Here is a 17,843-nt window from a genome sequence, read left to right on the forward strand (position 1 = left end):
TTTCTTGGTTTTCGTTCTATAAACAGGCTGAGGGAATTTCATGTTCATGAAAGTGTGAGAATATTAGCACTGTCTAGTGACCTACATAGCATAGGGAGACACTCGGCTGCCTTGGCAGTGTTCTCCACATATTGCTGCTCATGCATCTAACTCCTGACCTGCAGTTACCCTGCAGCTCCTGTTCTGGACTTCTCTTGAGCTGAGAGAGTCTGACATCTGTGTCAAATTTTGTACTGAGGGCAGATACCCACAGGTGTCTAGGATGAGACCTGTCAAACAGTCACTTCAGAGTGACCTTCATTAGAAGAATATTTTACATATATATAGCACTTTTCATCCCAATGGACCCCAAAGCAGTGTACAGATTGTGGGCCAGATTAATTTCCATCGATATAAGGTAGTATAAATTGCAACTCTGCAACTGGAGGAAGAGAGGAATTTATTTCCAAGGAAAGGAACAATGATTCCACTGTCCTCCAACCTTTTGGGTTCCGCCCAGGGCATTAGTTTTAATTTTCATAGGAATCTTGCTAGTAGAGGCTTCTAAGGACATTCCCTATTGAGAACATCTCCAAGTTGTCCTGGCCACAACAGATCCCCAACCAGCAGTACCCTTTTCAGGGCAGTACTGAAACCGTTAGACCCTCTTAGCAGACAAGGGACATTACAGATACACTGAGCATCCCAAATGGTGCAATTTTACATATCAGGGTCCCTGTACCTTGATTTATGGGGGAAGAAGCCAGCATCAATTGGTGGAAATTAGGTCCTACATCTTTCTTGCTATCTGTGATATCTATTTATTATAGATACTCATTTCTCACGACTAAAATTCAGTCCATCTCAGGGGTGGCAGTAACAGGTTGCTGTAATGGCAGAAGCAATACTCTCCAACGGCTAAGGAACAAGAAATGGAGAATACCTGATGCATTGACAGATGTGAATTTTGGCTTGTCAAAATGGAAAATTATCCAGATAGAATTGAGCAAAAGTGCTTCCTATTCTTATAAGAAGTGCCACGAAACCCTTGTGGACCAGAAGTAGTCAGGGGATGCATTCTACATCTTATCCCAAACATAGGACTTGCTGCAACATGACACTCCCAATCACCCTGCTGTAGAGCTGAGCAGTGAACTTGATTTTTCAGTTCTCTGGCAATTCTGAAAAATCAAAAAAAAAAAGTGGATTAAATAATCATTGGGCATGAGCCATTGAGTGAGAATAACCTTCTAGCCTGGTGGTTAGGGCACTCACCTGTAGCAGGGCAGACCTGGGCTCCAGTCGCTAGTCCAATGGACATTTACTTATTCGTACAAAGAGAAGACTCAGGGAGGCCCACCTTCCAATAGTCTGGTTGTTAGGGCACTCATCTGGGAGGGTGGAGACCTGTGTTCAGGGTCTTGTTCCAGGGTGGGGATTTGAACTTGGGTCTCCTGCATCCTACGTAAGTACCGTAACCACTAGGCTATTGGGTAAAAGGTCACAATGACTGGTTTTGTGAATGGTACCTGAATCTATTTCCAAAAATGGACGCGTCAAAATGGTTTAGACATTTCCCAGTGTTTTTTTTCCTTTTGACCAAAATAATTCTCCAATATCAATACAGATTAGCTAAATATTTTGGCTGGCCCAAATCTGCATTTCTCTGCGAAAAAAAGGTTGGGGAAAAGATGTTCACTTAGCACTACAATACTGGAGCAGTTAGTAAACTACTGAAGCCCACCTCTGAACATGAACTAAACTGCCAAGATTTCTGGAACCTGCTACCATGGAATAGCATGTGGCCCTAACTTATTGGTCAAACTCCCTTTGCTTGAGAGACATCTAAAATTAGACTCAACAAAGCAATAAAACACACTCACATACAATGTACAGCAGGGTTCTTTCCAAGCCCATTCTAGAATGTGCTAGCAGAAAAAACACAACCTTCATAGCAATTGCTTTTTTGTCTCTCAGTGAGACAGTTCCTTCTCCCCACACAGAAGCTCCTGGTTTTATGAGTGAAAATATCATGAGTAATTGAAGTTGAAAACCCCACTAGAATATCAAATTAGAAATTAAGCTAAAATGCTCATCAGCCAAAGCATAGGAATTCAGAAAAAAAATTCCTAATGCAGTGGTAGAAATACATTTCTCTAACTGCTTCACTAAGTAAATTGATTGAATTAAATGTGCTCTGTGGTGCTAGCTAACCTTTGACCCCGGTTACTTAGAATAATCAGGAGGCTAATTATCTTGGCACGAGCTAAGCTCCAAATGATCAGAAACACTGTAGGGTTCAGAGAGCCTACACCAGCATTAATCAGGATGTCATCAAGGTTTGATTATAAATCCTAAAGATCACAAGACTGATAAAACACTGCTTAATTTGCTGAAAATTATATATCTATGTATTAACCACCAAGCCGAACACCTGAAAATTATTGCTTTCTTAGGAAGTGTTGGAGTCAGGTGTCTGCTTTCAAACATCCCACTGTTCAGTAATAAATGTACCGATCAGCATCAGCACAAAAGCCGCATTAGCCAGATTAAAAAAGATTTTGTTCTAACGTCAAATAGATTTTGATTTTCCTATTGGGGTTTGTAGCTCCATTGAAATCATTCCTCATGTTTCACCTCTCTCATTATGAGCTTATTCAGAGGCAAGAACTGGCATAGATTTCTGCCTACCTGCTAATGCAGCAGTATTCTCACTTCCGAAGGGAGAAAGAACTGCTGGCTGCAGCGTATCATATAGCTATATACAGAAATAAAGAGATGTTTATTGTCCTTTAATATTATTTGCCATAGAACTGGCAGGCTCAGTTGGAAGTGCTTCATATGGATCTGTGCCTTAGGATCCAAATATTTAGTAATGGGGTTGCTTGCATGGTTTTGCTTGGGAAAGGTTCAGAATGTACTTATCTGTGGGGATGTGTTTGTTATTAATAGTTTGCATAAATACTAAGAATAAAGATACATTTACAGATGAAGAAAGGGAAGAACCATTCAAAAGGAGGAATGGCATAACTGTTTAGGAAGCAAGTTTTCTTCATACAAGTCCTGATCCAGTGTCATAGAGTTTAAGGCCAGAAATGACCACCAGATTGTCTAGCTTAACCTCCTGTGTATCACAGGCCACCAACACCGCCCGCATGCTAAACTCAAAACTAGACCTAATGTACATTGAGGCCTGTGAACAGAAGACACACCCACCCACCACCCTCATTGATGCAAATAGGCATTGGCTAGGCCTCAGGGTCCTTCTAATGCTTGTCACCCTGACCTACAAATATAACATCCCCTTTTATTCTCAGCAATGTGTAGATATTGGCTATTGTATTAAACTGAGAGAGATAAGGGCCTCGTCAGTGCTTTGGTACTTAGGTCTACAAGTATCTGTAGTATGCTGGATAGTTTTGGATAGATTTTGACATGAAATTATGTAAGTAATTATGTCATTCTGGATCTACACTCTTTGTTCATGTTTATTTATAAGCACTCAAGTGATTATTTCTCCATCCACATCAAAACGTGTGCAGGGTAGGTGATGGAAAAAGGAATGATTGTGTTCTATTAGGCTGTGTGCCTTCTGAACGCACTGTTAAGAAAATTTAAATTACGGGCAAGAAGACAAAAGTGGATTGAATGCTCCCTCCACAGACGTTGCAAAGAAGAAACAGTACCACAAAAGTCACTCTGAAAGGAGATGTTTAGTTTTCCTTTTTCACTATATACTTTTCTTTCAAGTACAGATGAAATGAGTATCTAAGAAAGGAGCTGGACAATGGGGGATGGAGAAATATAGGTTCCCTTAAAACAGAAAAGAGAGACTCCATTTAGCATATCTTTACTTTCTTCCTGACCTACCTCTCTTTTACTCAACCTCAGATAGTACATCCATTCACTCCATGCTTCAGTCACTCCCCATCACAGCACTTCCCAGTCGACATTTAATTCACACACACTTTCACCTTGTGCATTCACAATCTGCAAGAGAACTCCTTGCAAACTCTGCTTTGAACACTGCCATCATAATGCCATACAAGAAGGCTCACATCATTCTGAAGTCACAAGGTTGGTGAGATTCCATTACATCTATTATTGCTTCTCCTTTTTGACCTTGGGAGGGGAGTCTTTTTGTGCTGATGGAGTTGCAGACCCATAGTCCAACTGTTCCCTATTAGTGTAACGTTAGCACTGTGTTCTTCAGAATGTTGGCAATATGATAAAAAGTACCTTCCCATGAGAGGAAAAGAATAGAAAAAGAAAGAAAGAACTAATCATGAAATTTCTCCTACTATAATCCTTAAATGATTCTCCTTATATTACGGCATTTTGATATACCACTGCTATTTCCATTCAGTGAATGCTGCACAAACAGGAGATATGACAGATAGTTTGATGGAAACTCATGTACTTCCTCTCTCAGATTCTGCATACGATAGACTTTATTCATCCGCTTGAGAAAACAGAGTCTTCGGCTTGCCTGGAAGAGTTATTATGTGCAGACAGTGTGAAATACCGTACCTCTGGCCAGAATTTCCCACCCCTTCACCTCCCACTTCCCCTAGAAAATGGATACTGGTTAGAAGTTTGATCCAAAATTCAAACAAATTTTGTATTATTGCACATAAAGCTACCTCCTTCCATCTGTACCTCCTGCCACACTATGAAACTTTCCATAGTTCTTAACTGACTCCAAAAAAGAGTTTTCAGACTGGGCCAACTTCATACATATCTCTGCTGGAGGGGCTTGTAAATCTAGGGCATCTCACCCACGAGTTGGCACATTCTGAAATGCCAGAAGTTTGGGGAATTGATTACGTTTCATTGCTAAAATATTCTAGAGATACAAGTTGTTCTGATGCATGTATGGTGCTCGCCAAGGACCACAGGAAGAGGCTTAAGCACTGTTGAAACATCTGCTGTTGGCAGCACGGATTGTGATCAGCTGCAAGTGAATAACCATCTTCACTGGGAAATTGGTTCTTTAACAGTTGAGAGGTACAGTGCAAAAAGTGACACGATATTAGATAGGATGCTTAGGCTTCTTATCTTATTATTCAGCTGCTTTTTCTCATCTATCCCAAGGATTCTGCCTTGGAGAAGGTCTCACTTACATTGTAATTTCTATTCCATGGTGAGAGCTCTGTGCAACATTGCAACTTCTCAGCAGGATTAAAATGCAACAGTCTTAAAGGGATCATAGTGTTTTTGCTGCATCACTCAAACTGTGCAACAGCTTTACAAAGTCCAAGGCTGTACTACAATTTCCTTGCATTTTGCAGGGTACAGCATAGTTTGGGGGAATTGTTAAAACATGATTCAGTCCCATCTACGCTACAGAATCAAATTGTGCTTTAGTCTGTATTGTAAACCTGGTTACAAATAGATATTCCAACATGGTGGCAATTAAAATGGAGGTGGGATTTAGGCCAGAAAAATCAACAAACCTGTTCATTGTTCAATGAGGCTAAAAAGTCTTGCCTCGCTTGTATAAAATATGGAGGTATACATGGGCACAATGAACAGTGAGAGCAATTACCAGCTAGAACAAATTACCGAGGGGTGTGGTAAAATACTGCTCTTTTAGGGTTTTTAAATCAGAATTGGATGGTTTTTGAAAATATGCACTAGTTCAACCATAAATTGTGTGGCTCAATGTTGGTGGAGTTCTAAAGGCCAGGAGGTCAGACTAGATTATCCTAATTGTCCCTTCTGGCCTCAGAGTTTGTGAATAATTTGACCCAATGTATATGGCCTAGTCAGATATTTCTCAGTACTTAGCATAATAGATATGAATATTTTTCCTGTTTGATTTCTAGGAATGGAGTCTCACAGGAAATCAGACCAAGAATGCCCTGTACTTTATTTTTGTCGTCAATGCGTTAGCAGCAAGTACATGTACTATGTGACTATGTGTGGAACTCCACAGTGAAGAGTTAAAGAAAATAGCAACAAATTATCCTTTGATCAAATAATAATTTCCTTTTCAGTTCTGAATGATCATCAGCTTGAAGTTCTTTATCAGCCATGTTGAAATTATTACATCTCTTATGTTTGGAAGAGTGCATTTCTTGACATATTACTTTCTATTCAAATCTGTACTCAGCCCTAATACATTTTAAGTCTAGCAACATACTTATTAATATATTCAGAAGTACAATACTTACTGTTCAAGGCTCAAATCAACCAAATGGGGTGGTGAGCTGATTTATGTTTTTAAAAAGCAACAGATGCAATTTAATCCATTCAGAAATTATGGGTTCACAGAACATTAACTACTGACTATGGCAGTAGTTATACATATGACCTTTATTACACTAGAATTTTAGCTGGCAAAGTTTGCTCCCTGGTCACATTCAGAAATCTTTTGTTCTTTCTTTCATTGATTTGTCATTATGCACCCATACAGAAACACTATGTAGCGGTATGTATATAAAAACAGCCATTAGATGTTCCCTTTACAAACTCTGGGCACTCCTTCCAAAACATAATCTTCACAACAGCAAAAAATTGCATTACATCACTTAAATCCACAGCAAATTCCCCCCACTGCCCACCTTCCACAAAACCAGTAAAATCAGCATGGATGCATTTCCTTTACCACAGCCAGGAGGAGATCATCGATTAAGGACACTTGGGCAGATTCTCCCTTAATCCCCTAAATCTCCAGTCCTTCCATTAAATTGACCTTCCTCTGCTACACTATGCAGACCACAATCTTAGCCTCCTTTTTCTTTTAAATCATCATTCAAATATGTGGTATCAGCAACGTTAAAATGCCTCAGAGGTTCTCCATAAAGGAGAACAAATTCTGCACTGCAATTCCTACTGCAGTAAATAGAAATTGTAACCATTTGATAGCAAAAAAAAAAAAAAAGAGTACAAATGCATTCAAAATGATGATGGTCAATTTCATATCTTCAGGAAGATCTTTCCTAATGTACAATTCAATTATTTTCTATATCTCTTCCATCCCCCTTGAGAATATTCTGTATTAAGAAGAAAATAAGGAAGCAGCTAGAAGAAATATCATCATTTTATAAGAAATAAAGTAGCCAACAGCCTGAACTATTACAGTAAAACAGTGAAAATTACTGAAGGCTACTCAAGTGATTTACATTTTGCACTCTGCTCTTTAAAAGAATATTGCATCTAGTTACATCGTCAAATCCTGGTCATGTTATAATAATAACTTACAATTCCATAGCACCTCTCATCTAAATGGTTCCCGACGTGCTTCATATGTTAATGTTCAAACTGTGCAAGGAAAACCTTAAATACACTACAGTAATACAGCTACCTCTAGGGTGAAGAACAGCAATTGTCTGTGTGAGCACAGTCAAGGCTACACACCACTTAAAGTAAATGTCATCCAAAAAAAAAAAACCACAGGAGAGAGTTATGAGGGGAGAATATAATTTTCCAAGCTGCAATTTGGCAAGGTCACAGGGTTAACAACAGCCTTATTCGTACGAAAAGTTCAGTAAATCTTTAATGGTCACAGTGGGTCATGTCCTCTATTTTACATTAAACACTGTGCCCCCTACCACCATGCCAGGACATTTGATCACTTTTGGACTCTGAAGGAAGAGCGATCAAATGGATCACCAACATCACTTTGTGAGGCGCCCATATGTTAATTGAATATTTCTATCCAGGCCCTAATCTGGCAATTTTGGGACGTCTGATGGGATCATAATGCCAGGTGATTTGGCTTATCATTGGCCAGAAAGTCTGGTTTGTGTCTCCAAGTGAATTCCACTATAAATGTCAGCAATTGACATTCATGAGATTCTCTCTGCTGGGTTCTTTGACACATCAAACCTATGTGATCACACCAAAGATTCATGTGTCCTGGGAAGTATTCTAGGCATAATGCCATAGAAAACCTGCTAGCCTCTTACCAAAGAAATGCATGAATACTATATATGCACATCTCACAGCTACCACTGAATAGCAATATGAAAGGATAAAATATACAAAAAATATAAAATATGGAACTTTAATAAACCTAATTTGCAAAAACCTGCATATCTAGAACTCATGTTTTAAATACAAGGGATTGTGGGAAAGAATAGACATGAGGTGGTTCTAAAGCAGGGGTAGGCAACCTATGGCATGGGTGCCGAAGGCAGCACGCGAGCTGATTTTCAGTGGCACTCACAGTGCCTGGGTCCTGGCCACTGGTCTGGGGGGCTCTGCATTTTATTTAATTTTAAATGAAGCTTCTTAAACATTTTAAAAACCTTGTTTACTTTACATACAACAATAGTTTAGTTATATATTATAGACTTCTAGAAAGAGACCTTCTAAGAACATTAAAATGTATGACTGGCACGCAAAACCTTAAATCAGAGTGAATGAATGAAGACTCGGCACAGCGCTTCTGAAAGGTTGCCGATCCCTGTTCTAAAGGGTGGTGTTGGGAAATATGGCGGATTGATCTCCCTCTGGGAGCTTTCTCTAGTCCTCTTATGGAGCTGTGTGTATTAATATATCTCATCATCTTTCATCATTCATGAGATGTAGACAGGAAAACAAATGCCATGACGATAACACACACACACCTTCAACTGGAATGGTGCTCTGATTAATGAAAACTGACTTGCAGTTTTAATTTGGTTGTTCTTGAGTGGGGCCAACAGTGTGTGGAATCCTAATGAGCCTTGATATACAGATCATCAATTCAAGCACGTTTTTCTCACATTGCATTTGCTGTTCATTGCAGCTCTTTACTGGGTTAGTGTCCGAGTCTAAGGCAGAATTTGCTCAATGGCCTTACAAAGGGCACATCTTCGTGCTCTTACTCATTGCTGGATGCTAGTCACCCATGGTACCCCAGTGCGTTTATTATTATGCACCATATGGACACATCGTAAATAAAATCTCACCTATTGCAGAAACTTTGTTACAATTTTGGCCAAGAAGGCAATTTTCAGATAGTTTAAGATAGAGTGTGTAGTTTTGATCAAGGTTGAGTGTTTACATTTGCTGATGCTGCAGTCCCATTAGCTGATCTCTTAAGATTTCAGCTCTAAATGGTGGAACGCCCCTAAGATCTGTTGTTCCTCTGATATTTTTCCCATCTTGAACTGCACCGAATCAGTAAAATTAGGCCCTTTCCCCTATGGAACCAACACTTTAAATGTTATTGTTTCATCATCCTTTTTTTAATAATGTAGAACTGCCTTCCCAGTTCCAGGGCAAGGGGGTTAGATTTGAATGTTTGATTTGAGCCCATTTGTAGAAATAAGGCATATAACGCTTTTGAATGAGTTAAACTTACAGAGCCAAATCCTCAGCTGTAATAAATGAGCATATATAGCTCCATTGACTTCCTATGGCAACTTACACCAGCTAAGCATCTGTCTCGAGGTGTTCTATTTATAATTTTTTTTTTATGTGGGTGCTGATGGCAGCAGTTTAAATAAAGTTCTGAACTCATCAATTTTATTCTTAATTGATAGTGGTGCTTTGGGGATGTGCGGATATTTAAAATGAGTAAAATCAATTAACTCGCGATCTAATTATATGTGTTAGCCACTGTGGGGGGTTTTACAGCACGGCAGTAGCTTTTCCGTATTCAGCACCCTGCCTTAAGAGTGTAAATCTTGCATTTTGAGAGATGATGAACCTATCACTCTGTTTCCCCCATTTCGAAAACTAGCTTGAGTTCTGAGTTCATTTTTTTAACCCTTCTTTTTTTGCTTTTGGTTTTTAAGGGGGAGCCATTGTTACTACAACATGTTTTTCTAGTCACCATGGAGTCTGTTCTGTGTACAAAAGGGCCTTCCGGACTAGAATGACACCAGAGGTTGTCCTTTATATAACATATACTGTATTTTTTGTCCACAGTAAGAATTTTTTTTCTCTCTCTCCTTCTTTCACACTCTCATACGAGTGATATGTCTTCACATTATCCATGTACTAAATCACAGAGCCAATGTGATAATTTATCATGCACATTTGATCACTTTGCTTCCTAATCCATCTCCCCTGGATTTAGTCTAAGGGTATGTCTTCACTACCGGCCGGATTGGTGGGCAGCGATCGATCCAGCGGAGATCAATTTATCGCATCTAGTCTAGATGCGATAAATCGATCCCCGAGCGCTCTCCTGTCGACTCCTGTACTCCAGCTTGGCGAGAGGCTCAGGCAGAGTCGACAGGGGAGCGGCAGCAGTTGAATCACCGTAGTGAAGACACCATGGTAAGTAGATCTAAGTACGTCGACTTAATCTACGTTATTCACGTAGCTGAAGTTGCGTAACTTAGATTGATTCCCCCCCAGTGTAGACCAGGCCTAAGAGCTCATCTACATGGGGAAAAACCCACGGTAGCTGATGGGCACTAGCTGGTGCATGTAGCTACTCCACACTAACACCCCATGTGAACACTCTTACTGCGCACTAAGGCCATGGCTACACTTGCAAATTTGCAGCGCTGCAGCAGGGTGTGAAAACACACCCTCTCCAGCGCTGCAAATTGCGGCGCTGCAGAGCGCCAGTGTGGTCAAAGCCCCAGCGCTGGGAGCGCGGCTCCCAGCGCTGTCCGTTATTCCCCACAGGGAGGTGGAGTACAGACAGCGCTGGGAGAGCTCTCTCCCAGCGCTGCCGCTTTGACTACACTTAGCGCTTCAAAGCGCTGCCGCAGCAGCGCTTTGAAGTGCAAGTGTAGCCATAGCCTAAGGACTTGGCTACACTTACAAATTTGCAGCGCTGCAGCAGGGTGTGAAAACACACCCTCTCCAGCGCTGCAAATTGCGGCGCTGCAAAGCATCAGTGTGGTCAAAGCCCCAGCGCTGGGAGCGCGGCTCCCAGCGCTGTCCGTTATTCCCCACAGGGAGGTGGAGTACGGACAGCGCTGGGAGAGCTTTCTCCCAGCGCTGGTGCTTTGACTACACTTAGCGCTTCAAAGCGCTGCCACGGCAGCGCTTTGAAGTGTAAGTGTAGCCAAAGCCTTAGAGTACCTTTGAGCACATTAGCTTAATGCACTTTGGAAGTGTGCTAAACTAATTTGCCTAGGGGAACACTTTAGTGCACAGTCAGTGTCCTAACAGGGAGTGAGTCCGGAGTAGCTAAAGTGCTTTAAATTCACACCCTAGCTTACTGTGTCTTAACTGCCTCATGTAGACAAGCCCTAACATTCCAAACTCTAAGCAGCTTCAAATAGCCACTTGCTTTGATGGTCATCTGAAGTGCTTGTAAATTGCAGGACACCTAGGTTAATGTAACTTGAAGGTCGGAGTTATCAGGTTTAACATTGTCGTCTTTCCCAGAGGAGTTTCAGTTAATTGACCGGCTGGTATCATAAGCTCTGAAGGTTTCTGGCCACACCAGGTCTAACTGCCCTTTTCTGAATTGCTAACTCACTGTCATTGAAGCCACTGGGAGTTCCTCCTGAAAAAGGAGTAGGTAAGAGTCCCGAGAGCATAAGAGAACCACCCTCAGTTAAGATATTGTTAAATCAAATGTCCTTAAACTGACTTTCGTGGTCTGTGACCTGGCTGAAAAACCTTAGAATTTCTGCCAGCTTTTCCATCAGAGTCCAGCATCATAACTGGGGTGTTCTTCTATATTTACCTTAAGAACTAGATCTTCAAAAGGACCCAGCTCCAAATTAGGCACCTAATGAAACATGACCACATTTTCAAATTGTTCATCACCAGCAGCTCTTGGTATTCTTGATGGGAGCTGCAGGGGAGTACTGAGTGCATATGAAAAATCTGTCCACTTGATTCAGAGGTGGCATTTTCAAAAACACCTATGTGAATTAGGAGCATGAGTCCCAATCCCTCCATGGGGCCTTGATCCTGCCTTTATTGATGTCAATGGCAAAGCCCCCATTGATTTTAATGGTGCAGGATCATGGCCTAGGGGCTTAAATGGGAGCTGAACCCTCTTGAAATCTGGCCCCCTATTTAGGTGTCTAAATGAGAGGTGTTGGGTCCTGAACACCTTTGAACATATGGCCTTTGCAGTGCATGTCTAGTAATTGTATAGAGCCAAGACTGAGAAAAAGCTTAAAATATGGAATCTGCTGATTTTTTTAAGTAAAAAATGTCAATAATAGTAAATGCTCATCTTGCTACTGAGTTGTGGCTGCAGTGGGGCTGGGAGAAGTGGAAGCACCTTGAGAGTGGGAGCAGGTGCATGGAAACTCAACTAGGAACAACTAGGGCCACGTGCCACACGTGTCCTCCACTTCTGCCCCTCCCCCTCCCTTGCCTTCAATATGTGTATGGGGCGGTTGCTCCTTTCCCTTTCCCTTCTCCCCACCTCCTGTACTGCAGGACTCAGGGAAGGGGAAAGCTATTGTATGCTGCCTCTCGGCACTGGAGACTCTCCTGCTCACTGCTGCTGCCATTGGTCAGTGTGGGTGATAATAGGAGAGGAAAACTGGAGGGGAAGGAAGGTGGCTGCTGTTTGCTGCCTAGGCAAATAGCTATTTTTGGCCTCCCTGTACAGTGGCCATGAGCACCGCCATCCACGGTGAGGGGGTCTGCACCAATATCTTGCACACTGTAGAGCACCCTCATCTTATCTCTGCTATCTCCAGCATGAAGGAGGGAAGTGGGCTGGGATGCTGGTTTTCAGGCAGGGTGCCCTGGCAGGCCTGAGTGTGTAATGGGCCCATGGTGTTGACACCCACCCTCAGGTTTATAGTCTACACGGGCCACCGGTGCCAGTTGAGACCCACCTCTAAGAAATCATGAGGCAGTGCGGTGTTGGGTTAGAAAATGGTCTGGTTTTAGGTCCCTGTGACCCAGTGGACTGCCTGGGCATTGATCCTGAGTACAACAATGCATGGTGAGAGGGTACGCCTCCATGTCTTGCACGGCCTATTGCTGGCTTCATCTTATCTCTGGTCTGGAGGAGGGAGGCTGGGCAGGACTTTTGCTTCCAGTCAGGGTCCCTGGGCAGGCCTGAGGGTGTAGAGGGGGCATGGCCTTCGAACTCACCCTCATGTTTGCTGTCCCTGGGGCCATTGGTGTGCCAGTTGAGGTCTGTACTGGAACAACCCCACTGGGTAGTATGAGGTTTTGGCTACCCAGTTTAATAGTTTTAAATAAAGTTCAGGCCTCCACATTTAACCATACTGTAGTGTATGTTTCTCATTGTTCCTGGGTCAACATCCGATAAACTTTGCAGGGCTGCAGAACTTAAACTGTTAACAGACTGGAGAGGGATCACTACTGAATTTGCTAATTCAACAAATCAGTCATGGGACTGAACTTGGAAAGCTGATTTCAACAGAAGTTACAGGTGCTTAGCACCTCTGAGATTCAGACCCTAAATGCTACAAGAAATGGTGGATTCTTTCAAAACATGAGACCTGAACAAGTGTGCTTTATAAGTTACAGCACTTTTCTATGTGGAGTGGAGCACCTTCTTGGTAACCATTGCTTCATTATATCTGAGGTTCTTAAAATATTGTATTTTCTTTTGATCCATTTGAAGTCAAGTTAACATATTGTTAAAGTATTATTTCAGGTTAATTAAACTGTAAATGAGCTTAATGATCTGCCCGAACCGAAGCTCAATAACAAGCTATGTATTAACTCCCAAAATCAAAAGAAGCTTTAAATTTCTTGCCAACTGTATTGAAGACGATAGAAACAGACAATCAATAATGTTGCCCTTCTTAGAAAATCAAGTCTGAAGCTGAAGAGCTTGAAATAAATGAATTTTAATGCATGCACTCAGATTCTCCAGATACATTCAAAAAGGGCTTGAGAACCTAAGTCAAGTCTGTTGGAAGAAATGAAAAAGAGGACACTGAAGACAGAAAAAGACATAGTTGCCTCCCCTATATTTTAGTATTGGGGATCAAATCGTACCTACAAGTAACCAGATTGCAAAGTCTATATTGTAATAAGATTATAGTTTAGATCTTCTATCTTGGGTAATATTTGGAAATCCCTGTAACCAGTGATGACCTGCCAAAGTCTTAAGAACCGGTTCCCTACCGGTTCTTCGGTGGCAATTCAGCAGCGGGTCCTTGACTCGCTCTGGGTCTTCAGCAGCACGTCGGTGGCGGGCCCTTCAGTGCCACCGAAAACCCGGAGTGAGTGAAGGACCCGCCGCCAAAGTGCCGCTGAAATCCCGGTAGGGAACTGCCCGGTGAGTACAAGCCCCCTGTCCCCCGCATCTGACCCCCACCCATGTCCTGCCCCTGACTGCCCCCATCAACCCCCCCTTGTCCCCTGAGTACCCCCTCTCGAGACCCCCCACCCTAACTGCCCCCCAGAACTCCACCCTCTATCCAACCCCCCGTCCCCTGACCACCACCCCCAGAACCTCTGCCCCCTCCAACCACTCCCTGCCCATTATCCAACCCCTCCTCCCAGCCCCAGGCCAGCCCCCTTACCATGCTGCTCAGGGCAGCATGTATGGTTGCCGTGCATGTAACGACAGAAAAGCCTCCCTCTCCCAATTGCCCACCCCTGTATCAACTGGTTATAAACCGGCTTCTAAATTTAACAACCGGTTCATGCCAACTGGTGCAAACTGGCTCCAGCTCACCACTGCCTGTAACCTCTCAAAATGTTTAATTATTATGGGGGGAGTGAGGTTGATAAGATAGAGCAAAGGACTCCCCATCACTACTCCTTGGGCAAAAGTATTGACACCGCTACAGTTGCATAATGGATGAATTTTGTCCCTGGGAATAAAAAACAGTATTGCCACTGGCAAAGCAGCCACAGGCAAACCAGTTAGGGGAATGGAGGCTACTTATATTAGTGAAGTTTGCAGGATGGGGCCATTGAGGGGCTAATCCTGAGATGCTGAGATCTCCCAGCTCCTAATGATCTAAAATTGAGCTGCAGGTGATCTGTACTTCTCAAGATTGGGCCTTACGTCTCTCTGAGCCTCAGTTTATCCATCCATAAAATAGATATATCAAAATTCTTCCCCACCACAAGATCATGGAGAGATGTATTCATTACATGAATTAATATAAAGTGCTTCTGCTGCCAGTGCTTTAGAAGTGAGGAATGTTGTTGTGTCTGAAATTCATGTGCATCTGCAATGTTTACCTAATATACTCCTGCTAAGCGAGAATAGCGTTCATATACAGTTTGACTGGACCATAATCAAGTTGTAGATTACCCAGGTAAGATTTGGTTAATTGACCTGTAAAATAGCTGCAAACTTCCCATAAAGACAGTTCTTCCCTCTGAAAAGAGAATGTCATGCATGGTAGTTATGGGAACTACATAGTAAAATGAACTGCAATTATTCTATGCCAGAGAAACTCATCGGGGAAAAAGCAGGACAGGGACACAAGTCAAATATTTTATTTATTTATGACACTGTAATGAGCAGTTAAAAGAAGGGAACTTTGTAAAATATCAAAAGTCAAGAATCTTAAAAGAAGACTGAATCGTGTTCCATCCACCCTTTTGCTTTCTCAGTTCTGAATATTTCTTTTTCCAGTAGTTGTGCACTTCTGCACCTCTGTGTGTTATCTGTAGGGCATTAACTGAAGTTACTAGATGATTTTTTTTTCTTCTCAGTCAAGTGCTTTCAAAGGATGTTTTCTATCACATTGTTACTTATCTACAATCTATCAAGAACAGAGGCAGTGCAGTAGTAATGCAGTATCTTACTCTTCATGCTCTGGGAATGTATTATTTATGGCCTATGAAATTCAGTTTCACTCAAGTATTACATCTTTCTCCTGATGTAAATAATTAATGCTGGCTTGAACAAAAAAACATGTGTGTGGTCATTACTGGAAAATAGTAACTATTATTATTGTTACTAATACTAACAATTACCCGTTTTAGTTCCAAGCTACAGTAAAGGAAGGAGTCACAGGAGTGATAGTGAATTTATCTGTTGAAGACCGCGATGATCCAGCAACAGGAGCTTGGAGAGCTGTGTATACTATTATCAATGGAAACCCAGGACAGAGTTTTGAAATCCATACCAATCCAAAGACGAATGAGGGAATGCTCTCTGTTGTCAAGGTAAGGACAATTTGCTTTTGTGTAATTTATTATTATTGTGAGGTGCATTACGCATGAAAAGGACCAACTACTGGAATTGGCTAGTCAAAAGTATGTTAACTAGCAGTTCCATTTAGGCAATACATGTCACTCCTTTTGTGTTACAATAACCATGTTGGATCCTGCTTACTGGAAGCTAGTAGCCCTGCTACTATGCTAGAGTACATGATGTGGTTTTGTCGTGTGGCTATGTATACACAGAGAATGAGACAGAGACAACACAGCTTGTCTGGTGCTGAACTTGGACTGGCCAGCAGGATGTAGCCAATGAAGGTGCTGTCCCTTTGTGACTAATTCTGTCACTTACAAGCTTGGGTGAATGTTATATGTGCTCTTTGCATCTGGTACTCTGATTTCTTGATGTGTCTTACAGCCTTTAGACTACGAGATCTCAGCATTCCACACACTGCTGATCAAAGTAGAAAATGAAGACCCGCTGGTTCCAGACATAGCCTACGGCCCCAGTTCTACAGCAACAGTTCAGATCACTGTTCTGGATGTAAACGAAGGCCCTGTTTTCCACCCAGACCCAATGACAGTGACCAAACAAGAAAACATCCCCGTAGGCAGTGTTGTGTTAACAGTAAGCGCCACAGATCCAGATACCTTGCAACACCAGACTATTAGGTGAGTGAAATATTCTTTACTCTAAGTCTACCAAAAAGTGAATACAAATGTCTGTTGTGCCTGCAGAGCTTGGCTGTTAGTACTGCATTAAATTAAATTCATTTGGGATCTGAATAATAAGGAGTGAAGATTTCTTTTTTCATAATGAAGAGCTTCATTATCAGGAAGACAAAGAACTACATTAGGCAGGTGACAATAGTTTTCCAAGTTGTAAGTTACGGCAATAGAACAATCCAGCGCCACAAGCGGTGGAGTGAAATAGTTATGGTACAGAGTTCTTAGAATGATTTGTAACCTGCTTGTTATTCCTCCCCACCCCTGCCCAGGAGATCACAAGAAAACTGGTGGTGGTGGTTTTTTTTTTTAATTTTAAACTAGTTTATGAGAATGATTTCTCTGTTTTTCAGATGGATGAACCAGGCTTATATTTATTTCTAACGTCTTTAGTGAAGTAATTATTATCCACTGAGATTCAAGGGCTACAGGGATAATAAATGCTCCTCAACTAAGCAGTGGCATCTAATAATAAACTTACTTCTGGATAAAGGCCAACGAAGAGAAATGCAAGGATCATCGACTCACAGAAATGGGGGGCTGGAAGGGATCTTGAGAGGTCGTCTACTCTAGCTCTCCACACTGACACAGGCCCAAATAAACCTAAACTACCCCAACGGGTGTTTGCCTAAATTGTTCTTGAAAATTTTCAATGACCGGAATCCCACAACCTGCCAGGAAGCCTATCCCAGGACTTAACTATCTTTAAAGTTAGAAAGTTTTTCTCAATATCCAATCTAAATCTCCCTTGCTGCAGATTAAGATCATGACTTCTTGTCCTACCTTTGGTGGACATGGAGAACAACTGGTCACCATCCTCTTTATAACAGCCTTTAACTTTTCTCATAGGTTAGGTTTTCTAAACTTTTTATCAGTTTTGTTGCTTTCCTCTGGACTCTCACCCATTTGTCCACATCTTGCCTAAAATGTGGTGCCCAGAATTGGACACAGTACTCCATGTGAGACCTAAGCAGTGCTGAGTAGAATGGGACAACTACCTCGCTTGTCTTACATACAACACTCCTGTTAATACACCCCAGAATTATATTAACCTTTTTTGCAACTGCATCACATTGTTGATTCATATTCAATTTGTGATTCTCTATAACCCCCCAAGATCCTTTTCAGCAGTAATACCACCTATCCAGTTATTCTCCATT

The 17,843-nt window shown here is 41.8% G+C and overlaps 1 protein-coding gene across 3 annotated transcripts in view; it reads left to right on the forward strand.

Moving 5' to 3' along the window:
- CDH13 (cadherin 13) overlaps positions 1-17,843 on the forward strand; it is a 745,597-nt gene that overhangs the window by 642,499 nt on the left and 85,255 nt on the right. For all 3 annotated transcript variants that reach the window (XM_044987229.1, XM_044987231.1, XM_044987230.1), the window contains 2 exons: positions 15,781-15,963; positions 16,376-16,629. In XM_044987229.1, coding sequence (XP_044843164.1) covers positions 15,781-15,963; positions 16,376-16,629 — 437 coding nt within the window. The remainder of the gene's footprint in view (positions 1-15,780; positions 15,964-16,375; positions 16,630-17,843) is intronic.

The sequence above is a fragment of the Mauremys mutica genome, chromosome 14 (genome assembly GCF_020497125.1).
Source record: "Mauremys mutica isolate MM-2020 ecotype Southern chromosome 14, ASM2049712v1, whole genome shotgun sequence".
NCBI lineage: Eukaryota > Metazoa > Chordata > Testudines > Geoemydidae > Mauremys > Mauremys mutica.